Source organism: Mesitornis unicolor, unplaced genomic scaffold, assembly GCF_000695765.1.
Source record: "Mesitornis unicolor isolate BGI_N332 unplaced genomic scaffold, ASM69576v1 scaffold2073, whole genome shotgun sequence".
NCBI lineage: Eukaryota > Metazoa > Chordata > Aves > Mesitornithiformes > Mesitornithidae > Mesitornis > Mesitornis unicolor.
Window position 1 is genome coordinate 22,700 of NW_010176553.1, and position 19,898 is coordinate 42,597.

Genomic DNA, 19,898 nt, shown 5'->3' on the forward strand with positions numbered 1-19,898 from the left:
CAGCCAGTTATTAGCCAGGTGTGGAGCTCCCTAATCACCCAGAGGCTGGGAACAGCCAAAAATGCAAAACACTCATTTCCCAGAGCGGCAAAATAAAGCAGGGGGCTGCACAGACCAGCAAGGACCAGCACCACATGGACGTGTTAAAGCGGAGTTTTACAATTCCAGCTAACACGCTGCGCTCCTTACAATACCTCCCAACGCCCCGAGACACGGCGAGAAGGTAAATGGGAATATTTCAATGGAGGTGGGAAAGCAGCTGTAGCATTCGCTTAGAAAACAAACAAACTGAAAAGCCTCTCTACAGATGTGGGGAGGATTTGATTGGCAAACAATTTTCTAAAAATATCCTGTGTTTTTTAATGGACAGCTGGTCAGTGGAGCAGTTAATATTCTGCTTTTCAATAAAGCAAGAAGTTTAGGAGCCCATGAAATCCCATTTATCTGCACACAGCTATAGATTCCTGAATCACTGACTGGAAAAATAAGAGAGTTGCTTGATAGGTTGTAGTGGCCTACCAATAATGGACTTTAAATGGATACAAAAATGATTGACCTTTCCACCTTGTGACGCCACAGGCCTCCGAAACACACAGCGAAAAATAGATTGATTTCTTTTCCTTTCAGAAAGAGCAGTTAATGAAAAGGTATCAAAGCCTACATAACATCCAAATTATCATTTGGATGCAAATCAAACAAGCAATTTAATTAAGATCCTGCTAATTGGTACAATGCTCCTGGGCTGCAAATGCTTTAGTCTGAAGGAAGATTTTGGTCTCTTGGGTATTTGTTTATACGCTGCTCTGTTTACATTTTAGCTTTTGTTTCCTGTAAAATCCTTGTAGCCGAGACTCTAAAACACAGCCCAGGATATGTCCCAAAGAGGCCCAGCAAAGAAAAGGCTGTGACAACTTGCACAAGCCACTAGCCAAAAGTTATCCGTCTTCATAATCTAAGCACTCAATGCTCTCTTCAAAAGTAGCCTACTGGGGAAAAAAGAAAATGAGCAAAAAAACCTCCAAAATCAAGCATACAGTTTTACAATGTTGTTAAATAACTCTCTTAAAATATGGTGGAAACTACCCTGTGCATTTCTAAGGCTTTTCAACTTTATCTCTGCAAATAAAATTGACTATTATTATTTTTATGGACTGCGTGACAGCCAATATTCAACCTACAGAGACAGCTTAAAATATGTTCTATTTGTTCATCAACAAATGAGAATAAGAAGATGTAAAGCTATGTCCTCACACCCCTGATGAAGGCATTGCCCTACACCAGGGTAAGTAATACCCTACAGGTACAGCCAGAGGATCCTTTGACAAAACAATATTTAACTGATCATCCACAACACTACTGCATTGGATTTTGTGAGTCAAAGCATTTTCAGGTCTCAGGATGGAAAGAGGAAAATCAGCTACAGCAGTGAACTGGGATCCCCAAGTCTGGATTGCTTTGCTTTTCTGGAGCAAAACCAATGTAAATTAAATCTGCCTGAGATTTGAGGGGTATTTAAAGATGAGACAATCCACACTCTGGAGCATCTGGACAACGCCTCTGGTGGCTTGGAAAGTGTGCGAATTCAGTTACGTGTGGCGGAGGGAAATGCCAAAACTCCTCGGGTTTGTCTTGGATGGGAGAGGAGGAGCTGCCCTCCAGCTCTGCTGCCCCAAGCAGACTGCAGGACAACAGGGGACTCTCTTGTAGATGGTAGTTATAAGCCATGTCAACATTTTGGCTCATTTCTTGCTCTTCATTAAATAAAATGTGGTTTTTTTCCTTGTAAAAGCCTGAGCTGCCACCACGCCCCAAGGACTCCAATACAATAAATGCAAACGTGCCAGGTTCTCGGCTGGAGCAAAACCCGCATCGTTCCAGGGCTGCGGAGGAGCTCTCCTCATTTACACTGAGCAGCTTTAGCTCTCTGGCACTGCCAAAAGGATGGCAACTTCACCGCAAAATAAACTCAGGTAATGTGGGAGAAGAGCAAAGAGGGAGCTATGCCTGCTCTACCCACCAGGATAACAAAAACAACATCAACTACGACTTCATCGACTCTTATTTCCTTAAAGCCATTTATTTGGCTAACAAATAAATTGTTATTAATAAAATTAAAATAAAAATATGCAGGGGATCAGTAGTCAGTTAAGGCACGTGTCTAATATTTCACTCTGCACGCTATTTAAGGTAATTTGCATGTTTACAGGTAACACTGATCACGCACAGTAGAAAGGTCGCTCCCTGTGTTTAAGCAAATTCGTGGAGCTTTTCGCCTCAATTATAAGAGCACGAAAGGCAAACCAGAAGATCCCATCTAGAGCACCGCAGCTCAGTGCCTTCAGAGGGAAAACCAGAAGATCCCATCTAGAGCACAGCAGCTCGGTGCCTTCAGATGGAGCCCATAAAAGAGCATCAGATGGCAACCAGGAATAACTCAGCCAGTCCCTCACACAGGCAGTGTTTTTGCACCACTGCACAGATCTGTTTGCTGGAGGAGAAATCCCAGCAATGCTTTTATTGAAAAACAAAACACCCCAAAGCATTTCCTGCACATCAGGTAAACCTTTCAGCGAGCATGTCTTTCAGCCCTTCTCCCCAGCGAGCGTGTAACCTGGCTTGTTTTCCCGTTCAGGAGACCTAGCAGCTATTGGTTGCACAGCTTATGCTTTAATTTCCAGAGCAAATGGACCACAGATGCTATGTCAATACAGACATGAGACAAATAGAGCCGGTTGCCAGTTTGGGCTCTCGGCCAAGCGATGGAATCACCACTCGAGTTAACGTAAGCCCTCTGGCAACGCGTCGCCCTGGCGCGAGCCCAGATCCCTGCGACCTGACAAGCGGCGGCTGCAGATTTCCATTGCGGCGCAGCAAACCCGGGGGCCGTCTCCCGGTCGCTGCTCCTCGTTCCGCCACACGAAACCCAGCGCGGCAAAACCGGTTTAATATTGGAAGAAGAAAAGAAGCAGCCGTTAATGAAAGCCAGGGATGTTGCTTCTTGCTGTTTGCCACAGCGGCCGTTCTCACTTTCCCAGCAAAACCTCCCGAAGTGGAGCTCTGAAGGAGCAGACACCTGAAAGTGCGAGCGCTGAGCTTCAACCCTGTTGCACAAAAATTGCTTCTAATGTGTTAACTGTCTGGAAGAGCCCCCAGAAGATGGGCAGAGCTGCAAGCCTCCAGCGGCTCTCAAGCAGAAGCGATCAATGGCGAGCTCATATGCTCAGAGGACCCCAATCAAATGCCATTATTTGTGAGGTTCTACTTGACTTCACATCCCCCCTCGCAGAAAAGGCTTTATCGATCCCTTCCCGTTGAGGAGAAGGGCAATCAGAAAGACTGCGGTAGGAATAACCCCTTTGGCATTTTCCATTAAAACAATAGGGTCTGCTGGCAGGCACCAGCACCGATCGTTTAAAGACACAGGAGCCCTCATGAAAAACCACTGAAGACTACTAACAAGATACTAAGCTGCCAGCAGAAAGGTTGATGTTATCAGCCACTCTCCAATGAACCAAAGGGTGTTTTCCACGTATTTTTTTTCCCCTTAATTATTTTTTCCCCTTCTTGCATCACTGCTCTTGGAGGGCACAAGGACTCTTCTCTGCTGGATAGCCTCTGTGGCAGGCAGAGAGAAGGAAATTTCATTTCTCCTGCTAGCTCATACTCCTACATGGCATTGAATTAGGCAATTCCTGGAGGACTTGCTGGCTACTCAGATAAATCCTTAGAGAATACTCATTTTTTCCCCTTTCAGACCTCTCCTTCCAAACAAGGAAGATGAAACACACCTCTCCCTTCAATCCAGTGCACAAAATAACTCATAGCAATGCAAACTCTGCATCGTGGCTGTAGGCACCGGTAGCAATTAAACAGAAATGCATTACTTGTCATTACTGTGCAATCCAGTTCAAATTTGGCAATGAACAAGCATGACTTACAGGCTAAAAAGATGGATGATGAGAGGACAAGAACAGCATTTTACAGGAGATTTCCAGTAAAAGTCCTGTGTGTCTTAAGTCATACAAGAGAGGGACCTCCCAGGGTTTATCCTTAATACTTACGACATATTCATTCATCACACGATATATGTGGCTGCTTTTATCACTGCTGATTTTTGCTATAAGAAGAAAGGTGGTCAGTGATGGTGGAAAAGAGCTTATGCACTGACATTCACCAGTTCTAGAGCAATAGAGACTCACGTCTTGTGCAGGGAGAAGATTTCTCTCCCTCTACCAAATGATTAAAAATTTTTCTACTATTTAAAATGTAAACACATTTTTCAAGTAAAGGTTCCTTTCAACTGCCTCTGTCCCATTTATCACCTCTTGAATGTCACAGATGTCAGACTACGAGTTATGTGTATGAAAGGAGATGGAAACCAGGTAAACAGACCCAAATAAGCAATTTACAGGAAAAACATCCCACAAAGTGCTTGCCCTCACTTGTTTTCCCTTTATGCTTGCAAGATCTTAAACATTTGAGAATGCAAGTTCTTAAATAATCAAGCTAAGCCAGCAGAAAAGACAGCATCAAGGTATCCTCCAGCGCTGAGAAAGACGACAAGAATTTATGAGAGGAGTCAGTGTAGAAGGAAAAATTGCTTGGGGGTTAAAAAACAAAGAAAGAAATGAAAAAAAATAGGAAGAACAGAGCAGCACACTTCATCTTTGTGAAAGGTGACGAATTTTAAGCCCAGGCCATAAGGCAGAGGACGCAGACCACTAAGGACACGTTAACGTCATGGGAGTTGAAGACGACTGTAAACCTGTGTACCGCTTGCATGGGATCCTTCCAGCGTAAATATTCCAAGTGCCATATGGAGGGAAGCGTTCACATCCCTGTTCTGCTTTCCTAGGCTTTGCTTTCTGCCTCTCTCTGGTACATTTTTATTTGTATATGCATACTTTATTACTTAACTAACTTATACAGCATTCAAACACAGAGCTTTCCAGGTTAGAGGCCAAAACTGCACACATTCTTTCTCGTTAATCCTAAAAAGGCTCGGTAGTCCTAAACAGACCCAGGACATGCACCAATTTCACATTCTCCAGTGTCAACATGAAAACGTGGTTCTGGTTGCTTTAATGGTATAATCTCATCTGAAAGTCAAACAAAAATGCACAGAGGGTGGATTAAAAACAGTGCAAGTTTTCTGTATCGGTGATTTCCCACACTGTCAACTAACAAGGGAATTTTGAAAGTGAAAGGAGACACGATGTATCTGTCCAAATAAGAAGACACTCAACTACCCATCAAACAAACCTCTGAAAGAAGTGCAGACAGCTGTTTTGACACATCTGGCCAACTCCAGACCTCTTTCAAGCGGATGGCATGCCAACCAGATATATCTATTTATTCCAGGCTTGGGTTTGGACCTTCTGGTAGAAAGTTTCTCATTTGAAAGTTTAATCAATCATCGCATTGGGTTCCCAATAAGGTAAGGACCTACGGAAAAGATCATTTGCTGAACTTCTACTGGGACGGCAAATCAAACGTATCGAACAGCAAACCTGCCGACAGTCAGAATTCCTAATGCCACTCACGTGCATGTATTTAAACACGTTTTTTGAAATTAAATTAGCAAACAAATTGGCATTTTGACTCTGGCAGCGTAACTGCAGTCCAATATCAATGCAGCTGAAAACACCAGTGACTGAAAGAGCCAGCTGTACTGCAAGGTGAGATTACAAACCTCTTAAAACAGGACCCAGAAGTGAGGAACCGTTTTGCATTCTGATTTATTCCTATTTTTAAACTTGCAAGGCTTGTAATTAATGGCTCGAGGACACGAGGAGAATTGGAACAAATTTCAGCCTCAGCTTCCTCTGCATGTTGTTAATGGCTGGTGTGTCCACTAACGCGCTCCAATTTTACCCACATCAACCACATGTGATACAAGCTGCAGGAAAGCAAGGGAATTTTTAATCATCTCTCTGATGTACACTGTAATTGCTGACTTTTATCAGACAGTAGTTAAACAAAGACTTGGAAAGAAATAAATATTCCTTAATTGCACAACTGCCATTGCTCACAGTAGGAGAGCCTTGGAAAGGAGTAACGGGTCCCCATTATCACGGCTACACACATACCCAGACATGAACAAACACATAGAGATCAATGTAGATATTTATTTATTTCCCAGCTAGGTGTGTATGTGTGTATGTGCTTGTATTACAATGGAGAATAATTATTTGTGTGTGACATTATCATGCCTCTGAGCCCACGCATACCCCTACATAAATACATGCATGAAAGCTCCCATACATAAAGCTCTCACACAGGGAAAATCCTCCACACTGCGCTGTGCCACGTGTGATATATGGGTTTTACTCGCATACTAACCTAGACAAATACATTATCTCATTTTAGCTGTGTGGAATTAACACTGAGACAGAGCGTGCAATGCATTTCTGGAGCCAACTTTCCTCTCCTTCTTACTCTGTGTAAACTAGAAACTTTGACTCCTGTAGCATTACAGCCTTTAAAAGAGAAACACACGTATTTACAGCCCTGAATGTAAATGACTCCCTTGGAGCTGACGTTTTCTTCTACCCCCAGGACATCCCAATGAAAGAAACCCTGCACTTTTACATCCACAAATGTCATCAGCACTTACTTCTGCACCTGTGATGCCTTGAGGACCCACCATAAGTTTAAAATAAATAAGAAAAAGACATGAAAAAAATAATACACAAACAATCCTTCCCCAATACCAACCTGCTGTCAAAATTGCTGAGAGCTGTGCCATAATGCATTTAGTTCATGTCTAAAGGTATAATCAGCAAGGCACATGTGTGAACCTGCCATTCAAATAAATGCCCCAGAGTTTCGTACCCGAGTCTGAGGCAAGGAAGATACAAAAGAAGAAAAATAATAGTGCTTAACATCCATTGTGAGAAGATCAGCCAGGAAATTACAAAAGCTGTGCCTATTTGGCAAATAAAATGTAAAACATCTTATACTGTGATACGGGCTCGCAAAAGTGCTGATAATAGATTAAACACATGTACTCTACTGTTTCCAGCAACTGCTGTTCTTTCCACTGTGCGGTTCCTTTTCCCTTTTAAGAAAATAAAAGCAACAACCACCAAACCCATTCCTATTCCATCGACATAGTTCAGGCACTGGGTCTTCTGTACTAGAAATTGTGAGATCTGTGATCATATTGGCACGAGGCTCCAAACTTTGTAAGGGTACACACGAAAGCTCAGAATTCGGCGGGGGAAAAAAGCTTAATATTAAGGGGCAGAGCAACTTGGACTTTGCTCATTTTCCTTTGCTTGTCTCCAACTCCCTTAGATTTTGCAGCAGATTTGGTAGCTCCTAAGAGGCAGTGAACTCATGTTGGCTTGTGAGCATCTAGTGATGCTTTCCCATTTAAAACTTTCCTTTAAAGGGTTATTTTTCCCCAGGAGAATAAATAAGACCAAGGTGCAGATGTCCCATTACCTTGCTGTACTCCTCCCAGGAGTTGCTCCAGGTCCAGTAGTGAGCTTTGTAAAGCCCGACTCTCACCGCCATCATCTCGTTGCCACGATAATAGAATATGGGCCTGAGAAAGAGAGCAAAGCTGCATGAGAAACGCCACCGCTGATAAGGGAGACAAACACTTTAATGGCGTCTGACTTCCGATTCGGCTATCAGTCAGAAACAGGCTGCCTCCTAATAGTCTCTACTGCAAGGTTTTCAATTAACATTTTTTAAAGTGTTCATCAAGTCGAGAGCTCACACGGCGCAAGAATGAAGCATTATGCAGCTTGGCTGCCAGTGATTGTTAATCCTTGAACCACCAGACCCTGTTATTTCCTACAGAGCGTGGCGATTTAAACACCAAATGTCTCAGAAGTGGTGTGAGCGTGAGTGAGGCAGAAATCGGGATACACAGAGGACACGATGCTTAGGATCCTCTTTACGGCAGCACCAAGCTATGGGCCATTAATGTCACACAAACAGGGTGGCCAGGGAGGACACCAGATGCTGGCCTGCTCTGGATGCTATCTCTGAAAAACTCCATGCGGAAAAACCTGGCAGCCAGACATGCTTTATTTTTAACTCTTGTCCATTTTTCCCCCCAAAAACCATCACCTAAACATGAAAACTGCTTTTTTTCTGGCAGTTTTCCTAATGAAAAATACATTTGAGAAATGCACTTAGAGCATTCGGTCTGCACCCATGTACATGCTGGGCATCCCAGCAATGCTCCTGTTGGTTTCCCCAATAACACAGCTCTTGTTTTTTGAGAAAATACTACAAAATTTTACTGAAACAGAGTATTTGAAGGAGAGAGGTTTGATTTGGGTGTGCAGCTCATCGCACAAGGACATCAGACTTAGCTCTTCTCTCCAGTTGTTTCAGGCTGCTGACAGGGCAAGATGCTGGAGCCGTTTATCTCTATCCATAGGGTACAAACATCTTTGTCCTTCATTCAGAGATGCCACGTGGCAAAATCTACTCAATTCAGTGATGCCACCTTGAAAAAGCAGTCCCTAAATGCAAGATAAGATTAAAATCTCCACATCTGAGTGTCAAGAGCAGCCTTCGATCTCTTCTGTTTTAAAATTGTAGCCTCCCCTGCGGGTTCCTTGCACAAATAATGAGGATTTCTCCTTTGTCACCAGGAACTGAACAAAGGGGATATTGCTGCCAGCAGTACCCACTCCTGCGTCCTCAATACACCTGAAACAAAGGTGGCTTGGGAAATCTGCCCAAATGCACAACCTGATCCAAACCAGTCCCGTTAACAAAAAAAATTCTCCTATTACCAATACATTTTTTCCCCATTCATCTTTTCCTTTTTAATCTTAAAGGAACACAACAACTGCATCTCCTGGAAAGTGTTTGGAGGCTGCGGAAACGGAGACCTGGTCAGGTCTAGGGGAAAATAAAAGAAGAAAAAAAAGGAAAAAAAAGAAGGAAAAAAAGCCATGATGCACCTTGAGTGGCCACTGTTGGCATCAGTTCCAAGGGGTTGGTGGCTGCAATGAAATTCTCTTTTAAGATAAATAAGAAGCTTTATCAATTTTCAGGAATAAAGATGGGCTAGGCTGTGTTTGAGGAACATGCAATGCCAGTGGCTCAGCTCTCAGGTAATATTGTACAAATGCTTCTTGCATTAATGGACACAAAAGCTGTTTTACAGAACAAAGCCTTATGTCCAACACAGAATCTACGTCAAATCTGTTTTCCATGCGTGTGTTCCCTTGCTGTTTCACAAAGAATATGTTTGTATTCAGCTTTCCCAGGCTGCCAAATTCCCCGTCAAAATCACAACTACAAAACCTCTCTTGACCTCCTTCCAACAGGGGAGCCAGGGATATTTGCTGTCAGACCTCAGTGCCTGTACCCAAGAGCTGACCGCGCTCCTCCATGCCCATAAAGATCCAGGTCTTTAACCCAAATTTATTCTTGCACAAGCATCTGCAGAAGCAGGACCCTGGGGGGGACCTTCCAGATGATCTGCAGCAGCCTTCACTCCCAGCCTCTCTCAAGCAGGGGCTGCAAGGACCCAGCATACTCTAGGATGTTTTTCCAGTAATAAATAATGTATTTTCCCCTACCCAGGCTCCAGTTCTCAGGCTTTTATCTCCCCTATTGCCATATGTTGTTCCAGGGATCCCTGCTAACCCCCTGACATTTTCATCCGTCCCCAGACTCCGCTGTATGGCAACATGCCACATGTCAGGAAATCCCACCTCAGCTTGCACCGCCGGCGAATTAGCACACAGCATAAAGCTCTGGTGCTACCCCATCTCAAGGATCAGCAGCAAAGCTGCATCGATCCAGGTTATAAAATATTTCTGTAGACTTGATTTTTTAAAGAAATAACCTCAAAATTTGGCATCGCTTCAGTCTGGGGCTCATAACTGACCTGTCAATGAGCTTGCCCTGCAAGACAGCAGGTAAAAGGTCGATGCCGTCAATCTGTCTGTCACCGGGAGGCTGCAGTCCCGCCAGGGACAGGCTGGTGCTGAAGAGATCCATCACGTTCCCCAGCTGATGGCTGACCTGAAAAACCAACAGAAACGCCTTTGCCAAAAGACCTTCAGCAAAAGCTGACACAAACCAGGTTGGTTTCCACCAAAGCAGAAGTGTCGGTTCCTGATCCTTCTCCTCTGCTAAGCATCCTTTGGGAACATCTCCCTCTGTGGTGCTGCAGTCACCAGCAACCCCCCTATTGAAATAATAGAGAGATGATCCACAGTTCTCTACTTCCAGGGAGCATTTGCATTTTGATTCATTTTCACTGAATAATTCTTTCAGTTTCCTCTCTTTCTTCTCCCTTTGTATCCACTTTACAGGAGCAGGTTTTCGCAGAGTTCAACTTAATTTAGCCAATTCCAAGTCATTAGTGGATTGAAAACTCAGCACTTCAACCAAGAAAAAGAAAGTCCTTGATTTGTTCCCTCGCCAGGTCATCTATGGAGTCCAGAATACCCTGAAAGAGTTCCCAGAAAGCAGAGGGATAGATGGATAATAACAAAAAGAGCCTGATGACTTCATCTGCAAACCATTTCCAACAATTCAAGAACTGTAAAGTTGCGGTATTTTTACTATATATTTTAATAAGGGAGAAAAACATCTGGGTTTGGCTCCAATGGAGATGTGCAAGCTTTTTTTCCCTTCTTCCTTAATTGGAAGCCACACTTATCTCTCTGGTCTTAATTATTTATATTTTAAAAGTCTGTTCTGATTCTTTCTGAATCCTCGCTCCCACCCTGCTCGTGCCATGCTATGGTTATCTGCCATAGGATGTTTAATTAGCCTGCAACACACTGAATGGAAGCAGATACCTACAAACCAAGAGCAAGGCTGCTTTGCAGCCCAAAATACGACCTGAAAAGAGCTTTTTCAACCGTCTCACTTGTTCAGAGACAAGAAGCCATCTGATACAAGCCCACATCTCCACTTTCTGACTGCGATCCAAGTCCTCGCAGCAGAATGTCAGCGTGAACATTACGATGCTGGGACTATCAAAGCCTTTTTGTCTCCAGCTCCTTTTTCTACACACAAACAGCCCCCCAGTCTGTAACCTGGCGTTAATTATTTAAATATGACAACAAATGATTACGCGATAAATGAATTTTGGTGAGATGCTGGCTCTAGAGGAAAAAAAAACTGAAGGGAAAAAGCTATTTTTGTTGCGACACGAAGCCTTTTATTAAGAGACCGGGCTGAAAAAAAGTGAACACAAAGGAAGAATTATCAAGTTTTTTAAAAAAAGAAACTGTAGAAAGCAACATGCAGGGGACTGATTACAAGTTTAACATTACAATATCACATTACTTGATTACAGTCATTTCAAGTTTTAATGGCTTTCATTCATCAAAAGGTGTTGGCAGGAACATGTAGTATTAAAGCTGCATGCAAGAACACTCCCACAACTGTGAAGAAGAAATCAAAGTGCAAAGCTCCAAGCACAAGAGGAAGCCTGACCATGGAAACACTTGCCTGGGAAAGCTGCTGGATCAGTTGCCCAAAAATCAATAAACCTTGCAGGTTTGGGGCAGCTGAGGTTAAATTCATGGACATAGCTGCAGAAGGCAGCCTGGAAGACATTGTGGCAGTGACAGAGATGAGCCCACAAATCCTTCACTAAAAAGCAGATGCACACATGAAGAAAAGGACAGGGATCTTCTCTGGTCTCAGATGCACACTCAGAAAAGGACTGACATTAAAAAAAACAGGATACAAATGTTCAACTGCCCCCAGAAACTGAAGCACCAGCTCACACCTTACAGAGCCTATAAGCCACTGGGAATGCTGAAGGCAAAGGGGATAACAAGTGCTCAGCATCTCCAAAGATGTTCAGCACCTCCAAAGATGCTCAGGCTCTCCAAAGATGCTCAGCACCTCCAAAGATGCTCAGCACCTCCAAAGATGCCCAGGCCCTACAAAGATGCTCAGCACCTCCAAAGAAGCCCAGCATCACCAAAGATGCTCAAGCCCTCGCAGGCTCACCTGGCGGCTGATTTACCCCAAGCAGGGGTCAGCAGAACACCACATGCAGAGCTAGGAGTCCAAGAAAGAGGAGATGTGGCACACACCGGCTCCCCGACAACGGCTACATCAGGAGCGAGCGGGCAAACCGGCGTCTGAGGCTTTTTGTCATTAGGTCTTTCACCACTTATAAGGCAAAGCCAAAAGTCGCTTTTCTTCTCATCGCTCCATTCCCTCGCCTCAATCTTTTGATAACAGGCAGCAAGAGGCAATCGCTGACCCGAGACTCCTGTCTCTAATATCGCCTAATTTATCCATTGCCTCGTGACAATCCTGTGGGGCCACCATGGTCGTCTCGTCCCGGCCCTTATTAACCATAACCAGATGTAGATGACTCTCTTTAATCATCCAATTACGTTTCTGGTCTCAGACAACATTTTTCCGTGAAGCAGAGAAAACTTCTTAAGGAAATTAAATGCCCATGCCACAGCCACTTGGATTTATCTGTGCTCTGCAGCACCACATTGAAGAAGGGGGGGGGGAAAAAAGGTTAATATTTATATAAAACTTTGAAGTGTTTTCAGAGAAAAATAAAAAAATTACCATTTTCTCCTGTCAACAGTGCTCTTTCATTCTAGTTGCCTTTCCCGTTTATTTATTTCTTTTTTTAAAGAAAAGAAAAAGAAAAATCCAGAGAGGGCAACAGCCCAGAGAAAATAAATAATATATAAAAACCAGTGAGATCAGATATTGCTCGTATCAGTGAGAAACAGCCGGTATTACGCACGTAAGAACGGATTTTTCCCCCCGCCTTTCCCCCCCCTTCTTTTTAATAAACTCTCAGTATACACATAACGTCTTTAAGAAAATGAAATCCTTTTGCTGTGGGCCACGTCGCTAGAAGAAATAGTCACCACTGCTGTTATCAGCGCTTTCAAGCTTTAACTCTGAATCAAAGGCGACAATTAATAAAGTCGCCCCCGCCAGGAATGGAAAGGAGGAAAGCTAAATATTTGAAACTGGGTGAACAAATGTCAGGGTGTTTTTAAATAAAATCCTTTTACAGTTATCACAGCGAGCAGACCTGATATCCCTGTCTAATTCAATTTCAATTTGCGCCCCGTGGGAGATAGCGAAGAAAAGGTTGCAATGCTGTCTTTGGGTTGATATGTTCTTTTCTCCTTCAGGAAGCAGGCACGAGAGAGGAAGGGGAGGAGGGTGAGGGAAGAGAGGAGGAGGATTCAAATACCAACAGAATGTGAGGGTTTTATGATTTTTTTTCCTCCAGCTGGATCCTTCCAGAAGGCAGCTGTGATGTGGGGAATGCTGAAACGCTGATCTGTTGTGAATTCACCTGGAAAACGTAGCCGAGGAGGAAACTGCAGAAAGGCTGTTTGTGTGTGAATAAATATTCCTGATGGGGGACCAGAATTAACTCAGTGTTGATGCCAAGAGCAACACGCGCTCCTGTGGCATCCGTCTCCCCCAAAAACCTGCAAATCAGCCAACTGCACCAATTATCCTAACCTCCATCGATATCCTGCCAAGTGTTCGCAATCCTGACACCTAACTGCTTTTGTTTAAATTAAAAGGTGCTCCTTTCTTTAAGGAAACAGATGTATTCTTTACCAGAAGGAAAAAACCCAAGATATATATATACACACACACATAAGATTATTAATGAACTGCCAGATCCCATCAGTGGCATGAGCCTTCCACCCAATAACTGGATTTCTCTGGCCAAAGACACAAGCCCTCTTTTTCTGGCTGCAGTTGCGGCAGCTGAAGTGGTCGCTGGCCCTTTGCCTGCTCCCCAAAACATCCACAGGAACAACCGGTGCATTGGGAGCAACCTCAGTGCTGGAAGAAGGAGTTGACCCTTTAGATTTGTGCTTTCACCCTGGTTCAGGGCTCCCAAGCCTTTCAACTCTTTTAAGAAAGAGCAATGACAGACTTTGAAGCAGTTTTCCCACATTTTCCAGCTACTTGGACTACACAGGACTTAGGCTGACTCGTTTAAACTCGCAGTCAAGAAGATGTTGAAGCTACAGACTCTGCAAGATACAGAAAGGAAGCCAAAAATGCACTAGCAAACATGTATCTCCACTTACTACATCAGTGAAAGAGGGGATCACGAAGCAGTAACTACAGGCACTCTACATGCCAAGGTTGTGCAAGCTGTACGACACAGAAGCAATGCCAAACCTCTCACCTGGGGTCAGTGCTGCTGTGGGTACCAGCGCTGGAGCCTCGATGGCAAGAATACAAGCAGAAAAGACATATAAGTAGCTATCACGTATTTACTTATCAGTAGCATCACATGGTGGGGTCTAACTCAGAGCAAAGCAGCACACCTTGGGAACAGAGCTCAGAACAGACTTCTCAAAGTACCCAAGAGGACATTTGGGAGTGTAAAATCTGCACGTGTGGGCATTTTGCAGGCAGAATTGTGAACCAGAGCCCAGGATAGGAAGGATTTAAAGTTAAGGATGTGCTTAAGTGTCAAGGTTGGTATCAGCAGTGGTAGAGGAGGGGATTTTCAGGTGCATACCTGGCCCAATAAGCCTTAGGGCCAGTCCCCAGCCCGCTGAGCATGCACGGGCTCATGACAGCACAGTCAGTCAGTCCACCCACCTATGCAAGCACATTTACTCTGCGCAGAATTGACCGTTCACAGAAATTCAAGCAGCAGCTTCAGCTGCGGCCCTGAGCAGGAAGCCATGCTTCACATCAGGCTGAAAAGCTTCACCGCTGCACTACATGGAAAGGACTATGAGAGGGGTAGCAGGCAGTGACAGTTAGAAAGTAAGCAGGCACAATGATTTCTCCACTCGTGTTCTTAATTAGCCTCAGAGTTACTACAATGGAAAGAATTTTCTAATTTGGCATTTATTTGTCCCTATTTATAATGCATGTTTACTTTTAGCACATTATTCAGTTTGGCCACGGAAAACAAAACAGTCAGCTTCAGCTTCATGTACTCATATGCTAGCCCAAGGCTGTTGTACTTGGCTTGTAAAGGCTTTATGGAAATGTTTAAATTTCAACAAAAAGACTGTTTTCATTTCAAATTAAAAAATAATAAAACATTCCCTCGTAGGTTTGGTGAACTCTTTAAAAATTAGGAAACCAAACTACCCTCCTGCCCTCAGCTGCAGACCTAAGCTGATCGCTTCCTCCTAAACGTAAACGATAAATTATCATTATCCCGACTCAATTAAACCACTGAAAAGGAATGCAACTTAGAAAAATGTTTTATTTATGAATAGTTTGCAGTCTTAAGCACAGTGCCCAGTTAATGAAGTATCACTTTCTTCAGGGATGAGAGATACTCACAGAGGGGAGGAAATCTGTATTATTTACTGTGAACTCTGCCTGCAGAAGAATTGATTGCATCTTTCTTTAATGAGAACTGGGACAAGAGAGGCTGGTAGTGCCACTGGAGGATTATTTTGAAGTGATCATATCTGAGTTTGTGTACAGGCAGGAAAGAGCAATAGGCTGGTATCTAGAGCTCCCCGAGCAGAACTTTTATCAAACACCAAAGCGAGAGGTGTGAGGGTCAAATCACTTGAAACTTCAGGGCACAGTGTGAGGACAACACACTCTTGCTCCAGGCTGGGACACGCATTAGCAATGGGTCCTTATTCTCCTGTTTGTTCAAATACTAGAAGTACTGTGGTCCAAAAGAGTAAAGGGTTTAAACAGTGCAGGAAGACAAAAAGACCACACCACTCGGTGCTCAAATAAGTGTTGATCATAGACTCTAGATGTAAATTTGCAGTAATGAAGAGGAATGGCATCGTTCTCTAGGAGCAGCCCCTTATTTAGACAAGCATGTGGACCCACACATCAAAAGTCTGATCCAAAGCCCACTGAATCCAGCAAGAACCACTCCATCCACTTCAGAATTGTTCAAAGCAGACACTCACCCCTCCTGCAGGTATGTGCCCGGGCCACCAAGCAATAGCTGGCTCTCTCATGCCACCCTCAAAGGTGGTTTGTTTGCCACAAAGAAAAGGCCCATTGCTTCCTCCTAGAGAGAGAAAAGAAGCCATAAAAACCCACAATATGCCAATATCAAAGGGAGACTGTCACTAGGAAATTTTTAGGCTCATTTGAAATGAATTCTTATTTCTGCATGAATACTTCTTCAAATAACATGTACAGAGCTGTTTTGGGGTTTTAGTTGTTGTTGTTGTTATTTTGTTTGTCTGTTGTGTAGGGTTGTTTTTTTTTTAATATCCCTTTATGGTGAAATTTTAGTGTCATTCCAGCACAGGAAGAAAGTGACAGTTAAACACGACTCGTTATCAACAAAACAAAGGAAATAAAATCAGAAACCCCCAAACAAACAGAAAATACTTTGCTGGTATTTCCCTGCCCTTTAAGGATGTTAATTGCTGTTTGCAGCTAAAGGAAAACCTGACACTGACCTGGCAGAAATAGTACTATTTTCCTAATCCTGTTTAAGTAGCAGAGCAGTATTAGCTGCAGATACAAGAATGAGAAAAATAATCATGCAATCCTTGAATATTCACTCTAAGATATAGCAAGTGCATTGCAGGGACGTCTGGGTTTTTAACTCAGTGTTGTAGCTAAGCTTGCAGAGGAACAAACAGGAGGTGTCGTGACTGATTCCAGGTCACACAGAGTCAAACACAGCTGAAATCAGAACTCAGGATACTCTCTGCTCTGTGGTCCAATAACCACGAGACAGCCTGCCTCCAAACAGAAGAGAGTGGGTTATAAAATCAATTTGCAATGACTCTGTTTGAGAGAAACAATCACATAAACAAAAGAAACCTCGGGAAATAACAAAAATAGTTTCTCTTCTGGCTATTTTTCATGAGAGCTAAAGAAGGAGGGACTTCAATCTTGAACTGTCTGTAATTACTCAGAACGCTCAAATACATGTTTGGCAGATGGAGAATAAACAACCTGCTAAGTCATTGTGTCTGGTCCTAAATAAGTTTTTAAAATATTCACCCCGTGACAGTGGAGCACAAAGTGGAAATGCACACAGGTGAGCAGCCGCATGGGGTTAGGCCAAAAGTCCATTTAGCCAAGGATATCTCCTCAAATAGCGACCAGAAGTAATGAATATAAGCTAACTAACCATAAAATCTCTTCATTTTGAGACTTTTCCTAAATACATAAAGGAAAACCCCATGTACAGGTCCCTTCTTCCCCCCAGATATGGAGATTTAAGCCTTGATTTCACAACCCCAACCCAGGTTTACTCAGCTGACACTCACCTTGTTTAGGAGCTGAAATGAGAGCAGCCCCGTTGTCAGAGGTGAAAAACACAAAAGTGTTCTCACTGATACCCAGCTTCTGAAGATGTTTTAGGATTTTTCCAACGCTATCATCGATTTCTTGCACAGCATCCCCATACCTGAGGCAAAAGTAGATGCAAAACATTCAGGGCAGCAAAAGAAGAGGTGTCACACAGCAGAATGCGTTGCAATCCGTCTAAATGCTTTTAGTAGACGTAATTTCTACCTGTGCTGCAGAAATACTTGTGTACCAGGTACTGTAATCGAGTTTTCCACTGTCACTGCAAAACCTGTGTCTCCTACCTGTAAAGAGCAACCTCTCCTGGTTATAAGAGTCAGATGTGAGCCACTCTTGGACAGAGACCAGCAACTGATATAAATTTAGCTATAAAGTTCTCAAATACAGGCAAAGCCACTTCATCACAGACTTGAAGCTAATAGCAGCTTGTGAAAGCTGGTTTGAAACTGCAGTCTCAGAAGCAAGGCTCATGATATCTACAGAGCTCTTTGCCTCTTGTAAATTGTGTTTTTCATGCATGCTCTCTTACTTGCTGGTCTGATTTATAGGCTTTTAAAACAGGCACTGATCATAGAAGAGCCTTCCAAAAAATCATCTGTGTCACATACAGCACTTCATTACTCACACAACTGGCAAAGGAGCTTGGACTCCCCTTCTTCCTCATTTTAGTCACATGATTTGCAGTTCAGATTATAGCCAAATAATTAAAGAACAATACGAGCAAAGTCCTCACTAACAAATGTATTCACACACACTTGTGAGAAATTATCTATATACTTGGATCTAATAAACATTGCTTAGGTTTTCTGTTTCTGCAGCATGAGGTATTAATTTAAAAAACCCCAACAAAACAAATACTCACAAAAACAAGACTTACAGTCCTCTCTGACTAGTGCCCAGGAAATGTTTGGAGGCATAAACAGGAGCGTGGGTAGCATCAATTGCCCAGTATAAAAAGAAAGGTTGCTGGCTGGTCTGCTGCTTGCTAATAAAATCGAGAGCTTCCTGTAAACAACAATAAAAATGAATTTAACAGAATCATCCCCCATCTAAATCTCTCCCAAGAAAGAAGCATAAAGTCACTGCAGCTTAGAAACCAGTATTAAAATAGACAGTACCTGCAGGTAGATCTGAGTCAAGTTGGCTTCACCTGTCTTCAGATCAATCTTGAAATCTTCGTAATACCTTAAGATAAAATGAATCAGGCAGACATAAAAAATAATCCTGAGGAATACACAACATTAAAAGGCTTTTTCCCCACCTTTACTTACTGATTAAGTAGGTGATATACAGGTCACCGTTGCTACACAGCAAACTCCCTTCATATATTAAAAAGAATGTCACCATATTTTTAGGTATGGGATAAAGCAGTGAAACAGCTAGATCCAAATTAATGATGACTGCAAGTTCTGGACAAACCTAAGCCATCGACCTTTCACTGTTCAGCTATCAGAATAGGGGTAGTATGCTTAAAGCTCTCATGCCACTACTCCTTCAATAAAGAACTGTTTGATATGTGAGTAATATTTCCAGAAGTACACAACAACTTCTAATGAGATAGAGCAATCCTGGAATCAGAACTTGGACTGCTTTGAAAATGCTGTGTTTGAAGTGTCTCTATCAGCAATTAAGCAAAAAAAAGGTGCTGGGGGCGGGCAGTCCTCAGGAGAATAACAGCAAAGGGAATAAGATGAAACCAGACTCAAAAGTGAATGAACAAGAATGGCACAGACTGCAGACTTGGAGCACAGAATGGTGTTACACAAACAGACAAAAGGTTATTACAAACAGGAAGAGGAGGAATAAAGAGGTCTTTCAGTACAGAATGGAACCAGCTTCCAAGAGAAGTAGTGGAGTGAAATCATCACAGGAAGCCTTTAGGGCGCAATGGGATAAGCAGACATCGCTGGGAGGGAGGCACTGTAGAGCAGTCACATCTCTGGATGGCCTACACACAACCTGCAGGTTGGCCTTGGTACTCAGACCCTTATTAATCCTCAGAATCAAACATCTAGATTCATATTTCATGAGCTTCAACTTGAAATTTAGATGGTAAGGTAGAGATGAGGAAGGCACAAATCCTACAAAAAGCCATTTAGGAGTTTAGAATAAAGTTTAGCAGTCAACCACCATGCTGAGTCTCTGAGGGGCATCAGAGAAAAATTAGGTCTAGAAATAGGTCTGTATTGTCTCAGCTTTAACTGGAAAAGCCAGAGTGTCACAGTCACAACTGAGAAACAGCAGACACTGCCCAGGTAACAGTGCTCGAGTACCTTTTGCTGCCAGCATTGCCTTCAAAACCTCTTCTTCCTCCAGGAAGGACTATCCTTGCTTCCTCCCTGGATGTGAAACTCACACACCTCTTGATGGTTAATCTGCACCTTTCTGTTTCTGTCTGCCCTGGGTGTTTTCCCACACAGCTTTCCCTTGATTCTGTCTTAGCTCCAGTGTAAATCACCACCTAGGTCTTGTAAGGCTGGACATTTGCCATCCCCAGACTAGAGGAAAAGTCCTGTTGACAGTATGAGGGCAAAGCAAGAGATGAGATCCTGGTACAGGGTGTTTTAGAGCCCAGAAATACAACTGGGTTTAGAAAAGAGACATCTGTTTATGTGTTTCATGACCTTTTACAAGCATCTTTCCTGCACTGGCTTACTGCTGAA

The 19,898-nt window shown here is 43.2% G+C and overlaps 1 protein-coding gene across 1 annotated transcript in view; it reads right to left on the reverse strand.

The window, feature by feature from the left end:
- Nucleotides 1-19,898, reverse strand: part of GALNS (galactosamine (N-acetyl)-6-sulfatase) — a 44,826-nt gene that overhangs the window by 15,030 nt on the left and 9,898 nt on the right. Inside the window, exons 6-11 of the mRNA XM_010181765.1 lie at nucleotides 18,354-18,420; nucleotides 18,113-18,240; nucleotides 17,196-17,335; nucleotides 15,870-15,973; nucleotides 9,869-10,005; nucleotides 7,450-7,552 (exon numbers count right to left, since the gene is read on the reverse strand). Of these exons, the coding sequence (XP_010180067.1) occupies nucleotides 7,450-7,552; nucleotides 9,869-10,005; nucleotides 15,870-15,973; nucleotides 17,196-17,335; nucleotides 18,113-18,240; nucleotides 18,354-18,420 (679 nt within the window). The remainder of the gene's footprint in view (nucleotides 1-7,449; nucleotides 7,553-9,868; nucleotides 10,006-15,869; nucleotides 15,974-17,195; nucleotides 17,336-18,112; nucleotides 18,241-18,353; nucleotides 18,421-19,898) is intronic.